This window comes from Rosa chinensis, chromosome 4, assembly GCF_002994745.2.
Source record: "Rosa chinensis cultivar Old Blush chromosome 4, RchiOBHm-V2, whole genome shotgun sequence".
Classification (NCBI taxonomy): domain Eukaryota; kingdom Viridiplantae; phylum Streptophyta; class Magnoliopsida; order Rosales; family Rosaceae; genus Rosa; species Rosa chinensis.
Genome location: NC_037091.1, coordinates 2,039,500 through 2,053,797, shown reverse-complemented (window position 1 = coordinate 2,053,797; position 14,298 = coordinate 2,039,500). Strand labels below are relative to the sequence as shown.

The 14,298-nt window shown below is 38.0% G+C and overlaps 1 protein-coding gene across 7 annotated transcripts; it reads left to right on the top strand.

The window, feature by feature from the left end:
* Nucleotides 1-678: 678 nt before the first annotated feature.
* LOC112197752 (TMV resistance protein N) lies at nt 679-10,753 on the top strand. Of its 7 annotated transcripts, none has more exons than XM_040517586.1 (16): nt 679-1,432; nt 1,531-2,632; nt 2,750-3,043; nt 3,178-4,059; nt 4,234-5,556; nt 5,844-5,956; nt 6,556-6,871; nt 6,978-7,243; nt 7,318-7,437; nt 7,585-7,738; nt 8,248-8,512; nt 8,691-8,779; nt 8,884-8,983; nt 9,523-9,618; nt 9,941-10,013; nt 10,287-10,753. In XM_040517586.1, the coding sequence occupies exons 1-5, from the start codon at nt 915-917 to the stop codon at nt 5,041-5,043; spliced, it is 3,606 nt and encodes a 1,201-aa protein (XP_040373520.1). In that variant the 5' UTR covers nt 679-914; the 3' UTR covers nt 5,044-5,556; nt 5,844-5,956; nt 6,556-6,871; nt 6,978-7,243; nt 7,318-7,437; nt 7,585-7,738; nt 8,248-8,512; nt 8,691-8,779; nt 8,884-8,983; nt 9,523-9,618; nt 9,941-10,013; nt 10,287-10,753. The 7 variants fall into 7 exon arrangements, with proteins under 7 accessions (XP_040373520.1, XP_040373521.1, XP_024194341.1 ...); XM_040517587.1 differs by having other exon boundaries at nt 7,580-7,738; XM_024338573.2 differs by having other exon boundaries at nt 7,516-7,738.
* The last annotated feature ends 3,545 nt before the right edge of the window (nt 10,754-14,298 follow it).

The window sequence follows — 14,298 nt, the reverse complement described above, 5'->3', positions numbered from 1 at the left end:
GGCGGTGTGGATAGCTTGGGCTAGGGCTTGTGGCAGATTTTGGTGAGAAGTTTTTTTTGGGGTTTTTTGTTTTAGGGTTTTGGTTTTTAGGGCTAGGATTATGGCTCGTGCTGATAACGTGTTGTAGGAAAATATGATTCGAGAGAAATTGTGTTTGTTCTATTATTGATAATAAGAGCCCTTTATATAGGGATTTATAGTACATACAAAGTAATATAATCTGAATACAATTAGGGAACCTAAAACCTTCTCCTATTACAATTCTAAAACTAAACTCTAATTTAAAGAGACACACTAGAATACAACGTCCTTTAACAAGTAAATATTATTTTTTTATTATTCATAATTCAGCATGTTGGAAAACATTTGAAAATAGCTCATTCTTTAGCAAACTGATTCTTCCTTTGTAAATTTAAAAAGTAGTCTCAATTTAAAGATTATAAAAAGAGGTCTCAGATCTAAAGGGTTCTTCAAAAAGTCTAATTGCATTTCTTTTCCATTGAAGTGGTTAACAGGGGTGGTTGCTGCATATAATAATATTGCTCGTGTCAGCTCTGTAACTACATTCTTTTTTCTTTTTCTTTTTTTTAATCAACATTGATAATTGCCTCGTTCCATTAAGCATCAAAGTAATGATATTTCAAGTCTCCGAAGGCATCGAAAGAAGAAGTCCAAGTCAAAAAGAAGCCGCTGCTTGGCAAGTGCGCCTCATGAGAAGTTGCAACTTGAAAAGAAAGGAAAACATTTAAAAAATCATAGAGGTTCTCGTTTAGTCATTTTCAATCTCACATTCACATTGCAGCAGGCACCAAGAAAATATCTACTCGAGAGTTGAGATATATCTCAGATCTAAAATACAAGAGCACTCCAGGAAGGCAACATTCAACAAATAGAGCAAAGCAAGCAGAATATATATGGCTTCTCTGACCAATGAAGCAGCAGCCAATTCATCTTCTTCTCTCCCACTTTCTTCTACTGAGCAAAATCATTACACATACGAGGTCTTCCTGAGTTTTCGAGGCGAGGATACGCGCTTTAATTTCACAGATCATTTGCACACCGCTTTGGATGACAGGGGAATTAAGACCTTCATAGATGATGAACTCAGAAGAGGAGAGGAAATATCCGCGGCTCTTCTCAAAGCAATTGAGGAGTCAAGAGTTTCAGTCATCATCTTCTCTCAAAATTATGCTTCGTCAAGGTGGTGCTTAGATGAGCTGGTCAAGATACTTGAATGCAGAAAATCCAAAGGACAGGAGGTTAGACCTGTATTTTACAAGGTTGATCCCTCAGATGTACGACACCAAAGTGGTGCTTTCGGTGTGGCATTTGCTACGGTTGATCAATGCAAATACAAGAATAACATGGACAAATGGAAGGCAGCTCTCAAGGAAGCGGCAGATTTGTCTGGATGGCCTTTCAAGGATGGCGAGTATGTCTCTAACTAGTTAGTCTATTTTTTTATATTTTTGAAGACACCATTAGTCTTCTACTTTATTTGATTTCATATATATGCTTTCAAATTCATAGGTCCGAGGCTAAATTTGTCAAGAAGATTGTTGGGGAGTTGTCCGCCCGAGTAGTAAACCCTTCATGTGAGTTGCACGTTACAGAACATCCAATTGGATTGCAGTCTTGTAGACAAGATGTCATCAGACTTCTACATGCTGAGGAAAATGTTGTTCGCATGGTAGGCATATGGGGGCCTGGTGGAATAGGAAAGACCACAATTGCGAAAGATGTGTTTAATTCTATTCACCGTAAGTTTGAAGGTACTTGTTTTTTAGCGGATGTTAGATCAAATTCAAATGACATAGCCAAACTGCAAGAGACACTTTTGCTTGATATTTTAGGCGACCCAGATTTGAAGGTGAGCAATGTTGATAAAGGAGTCAGTTTGATAAAGACAAGGATGCGATGTAAAACAGTTCTCTTAATCCTTGATGACGTGAGTGATTATAGCCAATTACAGAAGTTAGTTCCATCCCCTGATTGTTTTGGGCTGGGTAGTAGAATTCTCATAACAACAAGAGATAAAGGCTGGCTAACTAGTCGAGTTGATGAAGTGTATAAGGTCAAAATGTTAAATGATGATCAAGCTTTGGAGTTGTTTAGCTTGCATGCATTCAAAAGTAATGGACCTCTGGATGATTACCTGGAGCTTGCACGACGTGCGGTACACTATGCCGGGGGCCTTCCATTAGCTTTGATACTTTTAGGCTCTCATCTGTATTCTAAAAGCAGAGATGAGTGGGAAGCCACATTAGATGGTTGTAGAGGCGAAGATCCCCACCGAAAGATAAAAAGGGTTCTCCAAATAAGTTATGATGCTCTAGGAACAGATTTAAAAGGATGTTTTCTTGATATCGCTTGTTTTTTTAAGGGTGAGTATGTAGACGATGTGAAACCAATACTAGAAGCTTGCTACGACCTCAAATCAGGGTATGGTATTCCACAACTCGAAGAAAAGGCCTTAATAAGAATTGACAAAGATTGGAAGGGCAGTAGTATTTGGATGCATGACTTGATAGAAGAAATGGGTAAAGACATGGCATGTCAAAAGGGTGAGCCCGGCAAAAGCAGTAGATTGTGGAACTACGATGATATCTACCATGTTTTAACAGATAATATAGTAAGTGTTTTATTCTGTTATCAAAATCTTGAAGTTAGGAAATTTTAAAACACATGTACTAGCATGGTGCTTCAAATTTTGTACATATCTTAATTGTTGCTTTCTTTCATTTTATAGGGAACAGAGACAATAAAAGGCATTCAAGTACAGGCTGTAAAGTGGGACCAAAGATACGATGAGATATGTTTGAATGCTAAAAGCTTTTCAGAGATGAAATATCTCAGATACTTTTCTAGCAGCAGTTCTATAGAGTATTCTGGGAACATTGATTATCTACCCAACGAGTTGAGGTGGCTTAATTGGTCCAGTTGTCCGATACAATCGTTTCCTTCAAATTTTTATCCAAGGAAACTTGTAAGGCTCAATATTACTTACAGCCCTCGCATCACACGACTATGGGAGGGAGTTAAGGTACTTTAATCTAATAATCCATTTTTATTTTAAGGTAGTTGTTCTTTTATTTTTTAATTTTGATATAAATAATAATGTGGTAAATTACTAGTGTTTTAGGTTGGTTGATCTTTTCTTTTTTCCTTGCCGCACAGAATTCTCCATTTCTAACACATATGGATTTAAGAGGCTGTAAATCCCTAACAGAACTCCCAGACTTCGCCCGAATACCCAATTTAAAAGTGCTGAACTTAGATGGTTGTGAAAGTTTAGTTGAGGTTCATCAGTCTATTGGATCCCTACATAAGCTTGTGACCTTAGATCTTGGAGGCTGCTTTAACATTGTTAAGTTGCCCAGCGAAATTAGCTTGAAGTCTCTCCTTGCTCTGGATCTTAGTGATTGCACTAGGCTAGAGGAATTTCCAAAAATTACTGGAAAGATGGATTCATTGACAGAGTTGAATCTAAGAAGCAGTGGCATTATAGAATTGCATCAGTCAATTGAAAATCTCACTGGGCTTAAACGGTTATGTCTAGTAGACTGTAAAAATCTTGCAACTCTACCATGCAGCATATGTGAGTTACAAAATCTAGTTCTCCTAGATGTGAGTGGATGCTCAAAACTTGTTACATTTCCAACAAAAGCAAGCATTTCACATGATCATGACAGTGGTTCACTAGTGCTTCCCAAGCTCCGTGTACTCAGAATCAACGGATGTAATTTATCAACTGCTGATTTCATTGGGAGTCTTGATTGCTTGGAAACATTAACCGAACTTGATCTCTCAAGTAACAATTTTGTTAATGTTCCTGTACTTGCCAGATTTGTCAAGTTGCCAAGGATTGAATTGTATTGTTGCAAGAGACTTCAAGAGATTCCCGAGCTTCCACCAAATATACTCTATGTAAATGCGTGGAATTGCGAATCACTGGAGAGATTTTCTATATGGCCCAAGTCTTTGAAAATGCTACAGATGAACTTGTGGAATTGCCATAGATTTAGTTACAATCTGGAAAATATTTTGCTGAATAACCAGGTCTGTTTATTCTCTCTCTCTCTCGTTTTGTTTTATGTGATTTCAGTATTTCATGATGCATACACCTTATTAATATGGGGGTGAGACCCGCCTACACTTAAGGGGTCTCTCACCTGAATTCCTATTGCTGAAAGAATTCGTGTGGTATTGACATAGTGGACATTTTTATTGCAGAACAACTGCCGGTTTAGTCTTGTATTACCGGGTAGTGAGGTTCCGAAGTGGTTCCATTGTTCGAAGGAGGTTGGTGCTAAGGAAAAAGGCTGGAACAGGACATGTGCAATTTCTTTTGAAATCCCAAGCAAATTGAATTGGAATAACATAGGAGTGGCTGTTTGTTCTGTTTCAGTTGAGGAACGTCTCGTAGGAGCTGATATTTTCATCAATGGGGTATTCGTACGTCGGGGTTCCAAGTTGCCCAGTTGCTTCTATCCAACGAAAGACCATATGTGGGTAACTTATATTCCATTATCTGATGAAATAAAGGGAAAGGTGGATCAAAAGGGTTGGTCGCGTTATCACTGTCGAGTTCAATTTTACTCCTCGTATGATGCTCCAATGAAAAGCTGTGGGGTTCACCTCGTATGCCAACCACCAAAGGAACCTGTCGATGAGAGTGGTATGCTCGACTGCTTTTCGTGGTTTTCGACAATTGAAGATTATTGTGAATCAGTGGTCGGCCTAGACATAAGAGATTATGAATCACTAGACACAGAGGGGACATCAGAGTTACTAGACACAGGGGGGACGTCGGAGTCAAGTGCACATTATTATCAATCACCGGACAGAGAGGGGGCGTCGCTGTCAATTAAAGATGATGCTGAAGAAGAGCCAACTCTGTCGTCACAGCTTTCTTTGTCTTCCAAACCTCAGAAACGATACCGCACATTCTTAGATGGTGAAGAATCATCAACAGAGAATCCTCCAAAACGACAACGCGCTGCCGGGCAACCATCAATGGTCCATTTTGCTCATGATCCCTGACCTGCATAGCTTCAACACCAAGAGGAACCAACTGAGTTGTTAAGGCTTTCTCTGTCTTCAGAACCAACAAAACCTCATGGCTCAGTTGAAGGTGATCAAGACCCCTGTATGTCTTTGTCTCTGCTACCAACACTACCATCCACTTGGGGTGATCAATCTGTAAGTTCCCATCACACAACCACTCTCGATGAGTGGCATGCTAGACTGGCTTTCGTCTGCGAATCCTGAACAAAAGATCCAACGAGGATTATGACCATCAACAAGAGCAGCAGGAGCAACCATTTCCTTCAAAACGACACTGCACTGAGGAGCAACCATCAATGCCTCCAATCCACATCATCGATGATGTATGTGATGGAGTCCACTGGATCAAATCTTCCCGACTTCTGATTGGCAAGCAAATCTTGATCTTCTTCCCAATTTGCTGCTGAGTCTCGCGAATCAAATCCAGAGTTCCAACAATGATGCCATGCACTTAGATATGTTCTTTCAGATACTACCAGCTATTTTCAGGTTTCGCTTTCTTCCCTGTTCTAAAATTCTGCAGATTTCATGTTTTTATAGGAATGATTGTTTTGTGGTATAGAAATTGGTGAATTTGTCCTCAATTCATTCCATTCTTGTAAGAGAATATTGGTGGTAATCAGCTAGCTTGGCCATGCAAATTAAGATAGTTCATACAACTTGGTTGATATGATCCATTATTATCATTTGTTTCTGGTTCATTTTCTTTGCTTTCATTTTGTTACTGTTTTGCTATATGATTGATATCATGCAATTTTTTTTCCTTCCATCTGCAGTGGGGACTATAGATTTTCCACTCAGAAAGGTTACAGACTCTGGCCAATTTAGCTACATGCTGAATGCTGATCCAACTCAATTTGAGACGACTGCAAATAAGCTAGAAGCAAAGGTAAATGCTATCTCCTCTAGCTGTAGTTTTAAATGAAAATTATTAAATTATAAGACGAGCACAAAATAACTAATAATATGAATAATAAAAAGGTGTATTATCATTCATATAGTTCGTTCCCTGTGTCTTTGTTTCTATTGCATTCTATCTCATCGTATCACATTCTGTTCTGCTGAGAATCACCGTTAATACCTCAGCGAATGACGAGGAACGCATTTTTGCTATGCTACTAATAAAATACTTGGACTTGCTCTACTATTCTGCCCCAGCCTGGCTGAGGAAGAATTACGGGGCGTAAAACATATGCTGATTCGAGCCGGGCATACTATACTTAATTAACCCACATTGACTATAAATAATAAATAAATAAAAGAAAAAGTAAGGCGACAAAAGAACCACGCCCAAATTCCATAGCTAGGCTCAAGTGCCCATATGTTGTTGCTTTCAATTTTATCGATACACATCATGTTAATCAGGCATGATGTTGCATTGTCCACATGGTCCACCGATTAAGCACATTGAATATGAAATGCATCACTTTAAGCAAAATCTTCCTAGCATATGTACATGCCACAAGCTTATTAAATTTTCCTCTACAGGTTACAACTCGAAATTTCATAAATATGGCCAATAATTTATCAACTTCTATACAAAAAGTTTTTGGTATCAGAAGTTCTAGCCTAGCTTTGGCCAAGTATCTCGCTTCAAGGTGATGCGGCAGGAGGATGCTGACCTTCTTGAGGAAGAAGGAATTGGTTTTCATTGTTTTTAAGGTTGGAATTAATACTATGAGTAGTTACGCCTTCGTGGAGTTTGCCACTGTTGTAGATTCATGCAAGCAAGCATCAATTCAGCAGCACGTATTTAGTAGCCTACCACCAATCTGGATTACCATTCACAAGGTCTAGTGGCAGTGTAAGAAAGAGAAGAAACTACTTCTACTCAATACCAATATTAACTGAGGCAATTTTCATTTCTAATGTGTTCTTGAAAAAGTCTGACTGCATGTATTCCATTGCAGCGATCATATGTGGCAGTTGATGAGGGTTTTCAATCATAAGCAAGTGGTGTGAGTCTCTTTCAAGAAGAGAATGCAAAGAATGAGAAATTATGTGAGACCGTACTCAACAAGTAACTGGTTTGATTGTGAACGAGGACTTTCCAGTTTATAGTCATGTTAGAGAAAATGGTAAAAAAAAAGAAATAGCTACTGTTGGACCAGCTGTTGTTTGTGCAATCACTCCAGCTATGGAGAAAACAATACATTTGGCTATACATTGCTTTCTGGTAAGAATTTTGATGCTCTGGCTTGTTCCTTTATAAAGTTGGCTTTAGTTATCTGATTGATGCTTGTGCTGCAGAGAGGAGCGGGACATAAAGCAGTTAATCAATTGGAAAAATCAGTTAACTAAAAACTTGAAGCTACTGTATCCAGGCAAATCAAGGCGCAGTTTCAAACATCGGGTAAACAAGCTCTTCAGGTATGTCTAAATGTCATGGTGACTTTATTTCTTTGCATTTTTGATTTGAATATCTAACACGCGTTTGATTTGTTTCAGTAAACCTTTTAATATATATATATATATATATATATATAACCTTTTCACATGGGATGCTCTCAAGTCTAGCATGGAAGCTTCAGTTGTACCTGCCTTTGAGAAGCCATGTAAAGCCATGTTTGAGCAAGTAGATGCCACATTCCAGAAAGGAATAGTTGAACATGCAACTGTGGTTCAGCAACATTTTGAGTCTGCACATTCACCATTGGCCCATGCTTTAAGGGTGTGTATGCTTGTACCCTGTCCAGCTTCTTCTCTTTTAATAATTTATTATTGACAAAGTTTCTTCGCTTATGCTTTTAAGAATTTTAATGTTCGGGGTCTTTGATTCTATATGAGAAAAAGGGGAATGAAGATTGGTAGCTCGTTAGGAATTATTATCTGCTCACAGTGACTGTAGAACTTCTTGTGGGGTGCACTAGTATTTATGTAACTGATCATATGTTGATACAGCAGAACTGGAATGTGTAATGCTGCTCCACTATTGTTTATGTTTTGAATCTCAAAGTATTAATGCTCTCCACCTGCAAAAGAGCAGTATTTTTGAGCTGATGACTGAAAGGATGTCTGTGTTGGGTTCTAGAGACAATGTTTTCTTTTGGTTGGTCAAGATCTCACTGGTTGATATCTTTCTAGGAATGAGAAATTTTTTGGCTTTGCTCTTCTGGGTTCACTGTGGTGTACAGTTTCATCTGCAGTTTCTAATGTCAGTTTTTTCCTACGTATGTTCAGACATACGCCCTGTTGTTGAAGATGTGCTGCAGAAAGAAGAGGATGAAGGTGCTCTACTTCTTGTTAGACCAAATGTATAAGAATGACATTTGTATCAATGCTGGAACCTACGCACTCTTGGTACGTGGGATGTGCAAGAATGATAAACTCGAAAACGCATGCTCCTTCTTTGAGGAGATGGTATTGAAGGGTTTTGTTCCCGAGGACAGCACATATAACTTGATAGTGGCGAGACTTTTCTGATGGTCAGAGCAAGCAAGGGATGGTGAGTTCCCTGCTTTATATAAATGATATTCTTCATTCTTTTCCTCCAATACCCTTCTGCCAAAATAAGATACAATTCAAATGAATGCTTGGTACTTCGAGCACATGAAAACAGAAGATGATGGCAATTTAGTTTTAAAAAGTCTGACTGCATGTCTTTTCCATTGCACCGATTGCAGTGATCTAATGGCATGATGCTGGAGCCATAAGCATATATGGTGCTGGTGTTGTATGCTGAGGTTATTTCAGAATAACAGTGCTTATTAAGGTTTGTCCAAGCATATTAAACTTTCCTCTACAGGTTACGACTCAGATTTCATAAATACGACTAATAATTTGTCAAACTCATATACAACAATTTTTTGGTATCAGAAGTTCTAGCCTGGCTTTGGCAAAGTATCTTGCTTCAAGGTGATGCGGCAGGTGGAAGAAGGAATTGGTTTTCATTGTTTTTAAGGATGGAATTGATTCTGTGAGTAGTTACTCCTTCTTGGAGTTTGGCAGTTTGCCTCTGTTGTAGATTCATGCAAGCAAGCATTAATTATGTGCATCAATTCAGCAGCACATATTCAGTAGCTAGCGCCAATCTGGATTACCATTCACAAGGTCTAGTGGCACCATAAGAAAGTGAAGCGATTACTACTTATATTATGAAAAACTTGGATATATATATATTTTTTTTTTAGAAGAAACAGCTTTTTATTAAAAAAGCAAAAAACGAGATACAGGGAGGCGGACAAGGAGTCCGCTTTAATGATCTAAAGAGGGCAGCTAGGGCTATAGGCCTAGCATCTCGTCTAATAATACTAATCAAGGCTTAGGGGCTTCTACTACAGCTGCTTGCCAGTTAAGTATAATGGAAGAAAGATTATAATCCTGGAAATCCTTAGAAATAGAAACCCATAAGGATGCCCAGAACTTGGATATTAATATACAGTTCCTTTAACTCATGGCAATTTTGATTTCTAATGTGTTCTTAAAACAGTCTTGACTGCCTGTATTCCAATGCAGCGATCTTATGTGGTGGTTGAAGAGGGTTTTCACAGTCATAAGCAAGTGGCATGAGTGTATTTAGAGGCTGCTGCAGGATCAAGCTCTCTCTAACAAGTATGCCTATTCATCAAAACAGATCAATGAGCAAGCGTATATGTATAATCCTCTTAGAATAAATACCTTTCCTTTTTCATTGTTTTGTAACTTGGAGGAAGTATAAAAACTATTCAGTGTCAGATTAATAGTGTATACGTATTAAGCGTTATATTTAGGTTTTAATTGATCATAATTCCACAATCCGAAACCGGTTCAATTAAATGAACAGAACACTGGACAAATAGCTCATTTTCATAGGTTAATTGGAATAAATTAGCATTTGTAACTTAGCCCTTAAAATCTTCATATAATTAATGTTCCTTGCCTATCAAATTTGCAGGTAACAAGCGAACCAATAGTGATATACACCAACAGTGGTGAGACCATTTGTTGGTCAGAGCAAGCAATGGGTGGTAAGTCTCCTTCTATATGAATGAACAGTGCTTTCCCTACTCTTTCAGCTATAGCATCTGGGTTTAGATCATGTCATTCCTGGTATAATTCACAAAGTAATGTTCTTTTGTCAGATTTAGTGTTATATTACCAGATGGTGAATCTTGTACTATTTGTTGGTAGAAATATGAAACCGATCTTCCTTGTATATGATGAACTGTTCCATGGATGATGAAAATGTTGAATTAACATGTTGGTGAAAAAGTCTTGACTGCATGTGCTTTTCTTTGCAGCCATCGAGTGGGCAGGTTGATGAAGAGTTTGCAGACATAGTCATAGACAAGTGGCGTTAGGCTGGAGCTTCCCTGTTTGGAGGCTGCTGCAGAACAACTCCAAATACCATCACGGCAATATCTAACGTTCTTTCTAACAAGCTAGTCTTTTGTAGTTGAGTTATGAAAATGAGATGTAAATATTTGTAATCCGATGCTAAGAATAAGGGCACATGTCTTTTTCATTTCCTTGTTTTGTAACTCAGAGGAAGTAGCAAATTACTATCACCATGGTGCTGCTGCTATATGATGACAGGTGAGGTTGTTTCACATCCAATAACAGTGCGTGTTACCTTTCAAAGTGAAATCTCACTAACATTCCGTAGTGTGTACTAAACAAGCTTGTGAAATTTGATTGGCATTCTACTAGTCATATAAACAGAAAATCTTGAAAAGTTAGCTCATTTAAATCTAAATTGAGTTCTACATATCTGCACCTGAAACCGCGTCCAATGTCATCTCTTTGTAGTATCTGTTTTTTTTTTTTTTGAAATAAAACTCTTTGTAGTATCATTGTGCTTAATTTGCCAGGAGAATCTCGACATCAGTGGTTTTTTTTTTTTTCCTTACCTCCGTAGGCAATTCCTTGATCAGATGGCCTTAAATTGAAACTAGTCATCTACTGCTACATTTTGATTCAGATTTATACATCAATCTCTTTTTGCTTCCTATGTTTCATAATGTTTTTAAGCAACAGATGTGTGGCTGCCGTATATTCCTTTAACTATTACAACGAAGACAATTAGGGTTGCCTTTATATCTGTCAAGCTAAATTTCACTAATAGGAATTACAGAGTCGATAGCATTCAAAAAGGTTCATCTGTCCACAATGGACTGACATTCTGAAGTGTAATTCATAAAAAAGACATGGTGAATGTAGAGGAAGATGTTTAATTTGTAGCGTAGTTTAACATCTATTTATATCTTAACCATGGAAACTGTAGAACCTTAACTGAGATTTTCTCTGATATCTGTATAGCAACTTGGGGATGAATCATCAATGAGCCTGAGAGAACCAGTTTGATTCGTGGTTATGGTAAGAGGAATTTGCCAAAGGAGGCTGTTCCTTTCGTTTTTCAAGATGATGGCTACCGGGATTAAATCCAATTCGGTGACTATGGTGTGTGTCATTTCTGCTTGCGCAAAGTTGAAGGATGTTGCTTTGAGTGAGAGGGTGTAAACACGAATTTCCTGCAATGAATGAAAGAATGACACGTGTACAAAATAATATATTTTTATTAATGAATTTGAGGGTTACAATCTCTGTAGATGCTCTTTCACAAGAATCTCCTCTGATTCGATCTCTGACGTTGATTTGATCCAAGGGTGGCGAGCACTTGATCTTGAATCGAATGGTTGTAGTGTGAACTTCTTGCTATGTTGATGATTTGAGGAAGACGATTGACCAAGGGCTGTAGAAGCTTAATCTTGATCGGATTTAGGCCACGAGTTGTGTCACGTGATGAGCGTTCTTAAGCTTTGGTAGGGGATGAACCGGCACGTGTGTTTGGTGCTTGTTGATTCTCCACGAGATGAATGAAGAACCTGTAGAGGATTTACTTTGTTGACAACTTGCAGAAGGCGGTTGATCAAGGGATGCAGTGGCTTGCTCTTGATCAGATTTGAACCACGAGCGGTGTTATGTGGTGAGTGTTCTTTAGCTTTGATGGTGAATAAATTGGCACGTGTGCTTAGTGCTTGTTGATTTTCCGCAAGTTTGATGACTTTTGAGCTTGCAAGTGATTTCTCTTGGTGAGGTAAAGAGACCAGCTATTTAGCGGCTTGATGGTTCTTCACGAGTTTGGGAGACTTCTGAGCTTTGGAGAGGTTTCTTTCGTCTACTTGCGTCCCTCCGTCTGTCGTCGTCCTCTCCTCCACGTCTTGATTTGAGAGGGGGTATTTATAGTGTTGTCGCCTCCCTCAACTTGGAATACATTGATGACACGACATTAATCACATTCCTTAATTGTGTAATTAAATCAATCAGTTTTAATTGATTGATTTAATTATTTTTTATTTAAGGAATATGTCAATCAATTTCGATTTGATTTAATGCCCGATTTCAATCAGAATTAAACAATTTAATTTGATCGATATTTGTATTTAATATTTGATTTCAATCAGAATCAAACAATTTAATCTGATCGATATTTGTATTTAATGCTTGATTTTCGTCGAGATCAATCAGTTTAATACGATTGATCCGCTTTAAATGCTTAACTTGAGCAACAATCAATCAACGATAAATTGACGCTTCCACAATTGATGCTTCCGCGTCATTCAATCAATGGATCACTCATGTTTTGACATGTGTCATCCTCGAAACTCACATAATTTTGGTGACACATGAGCCACGTGTACCTTTTGTAGGACCCATATGCCAACTAAGCTTGTTTAGTCAAAACTTCAAAGATTGACCGATTTATTTAATGTTTTCATTAAATTTCTTGTGTCTACAAATGCCCCCACTTCAAGGTGCGCTGTAAACACGTGGTTGTCACGTGCTGGAGGTGTGACTTGAAGTCGCTTTTTATGGCACATGTCGCGTGCTTTGTAATCAGCTTACTTGGATGAATTAGCTGGCCAGCTTGATTTTTGCTGGTGTATATGACATTGATTAATTTAACCATTGCCTTGAGGCTTTTTTCTCTCTCTCTCTTTTTTTTTTTTTGACTTAAGAGTTTTGATAACCATGCATGGCTACCTTTCCATAAGTTTGGAATAAATGGAAAATCTGCATATTGAATGGATTTCTTCTTTTCATCCACATAGCTTCCATATGTGGCTCTGAAATTTCCCGACTTGTAGCCCCACCTTTTTTATTGAATTGGTAGGTTGTGAATTAGAGATGAAGGCCTCTCTCCTCTTTCTCAATGGATGCATGGCTGACATTCCCTTAATTGCTAAATTAATTACAACCTACCAAACTCATTTGATCTTCTACAGGTAAGAAATCTGCAATGGCTTGGTAATTTCTTTAAACTAAATAGGAAAATAAATGGGTTATACTCCACCACGTTATAAAATGCACAACAAGGACCATGCTCTCTTCTGTACACTACAAGAAAAAACATGTTTAACAACATGCAATTCACGTTGTCAAGACGTTTGGCGCATGTTGTAGATGCCAGAGTCATTAAAAGTCCACGAGTCCTTAACTCGTGCTTTGCACGTTGTCAATAAGAGGCGAAGCATGTTGTTGTAATTCATAGCTCTGCACGTTGTCATAAATTTTCGACAACGTTTCAAGCGCATGTTGTAAGTTTTAACAATACTCTTAGCATGTTGTCTTTAGTTTTCAACAGCATACATGGTATGTTGTCATATTACTAGATACGTTGTTATAAATTTCAGTACATATTATTGCACCTAATTTGCTGGGCTCTGCTTTCCTGTACCTCTATAAACACATTCACCATTACTTAAACACATTCACATGCCAATATTAGTACACCCTAACCATGTATGAAAAATATATATTTCATTAGGAGTGAGGAGTGCCACATTCTCTTATACATATGTTCTTTACAAAACAAGCATCACAAAGTATTGGATTCTTTGTTCATCAACATTGACAAAACATGCATGGTACTTCCTGACCTACATAAATTCTCTAGTAAAGCAAAATGTACCTGCTACTTCAACTACTAAGGGAGCATTTTAATGGAGCTTTTGGGCCATGCAAGAGTGCTTCCTACAACTTCACCAAGTTGTTTGGCATCCATGGTTGCTCTATACACTTCCATAGTCTGATACTTATCAAACACCACATCAACCCAAACCTTTCAACAATCTCGTCCAAGAGGCACACAATGAACTTTTGTACTTGGATTTGTTGAAGAGATCTTCCCTTCAGCCACCACTTCATCTTCTTCATAATTGTTCCAATTCAAAAGTGCACATCTTCTATTTTCAAGATCATTGCTTGGAGCATTGATTGGTCGACTTGATTGTTGTGACTACAAATATAAGA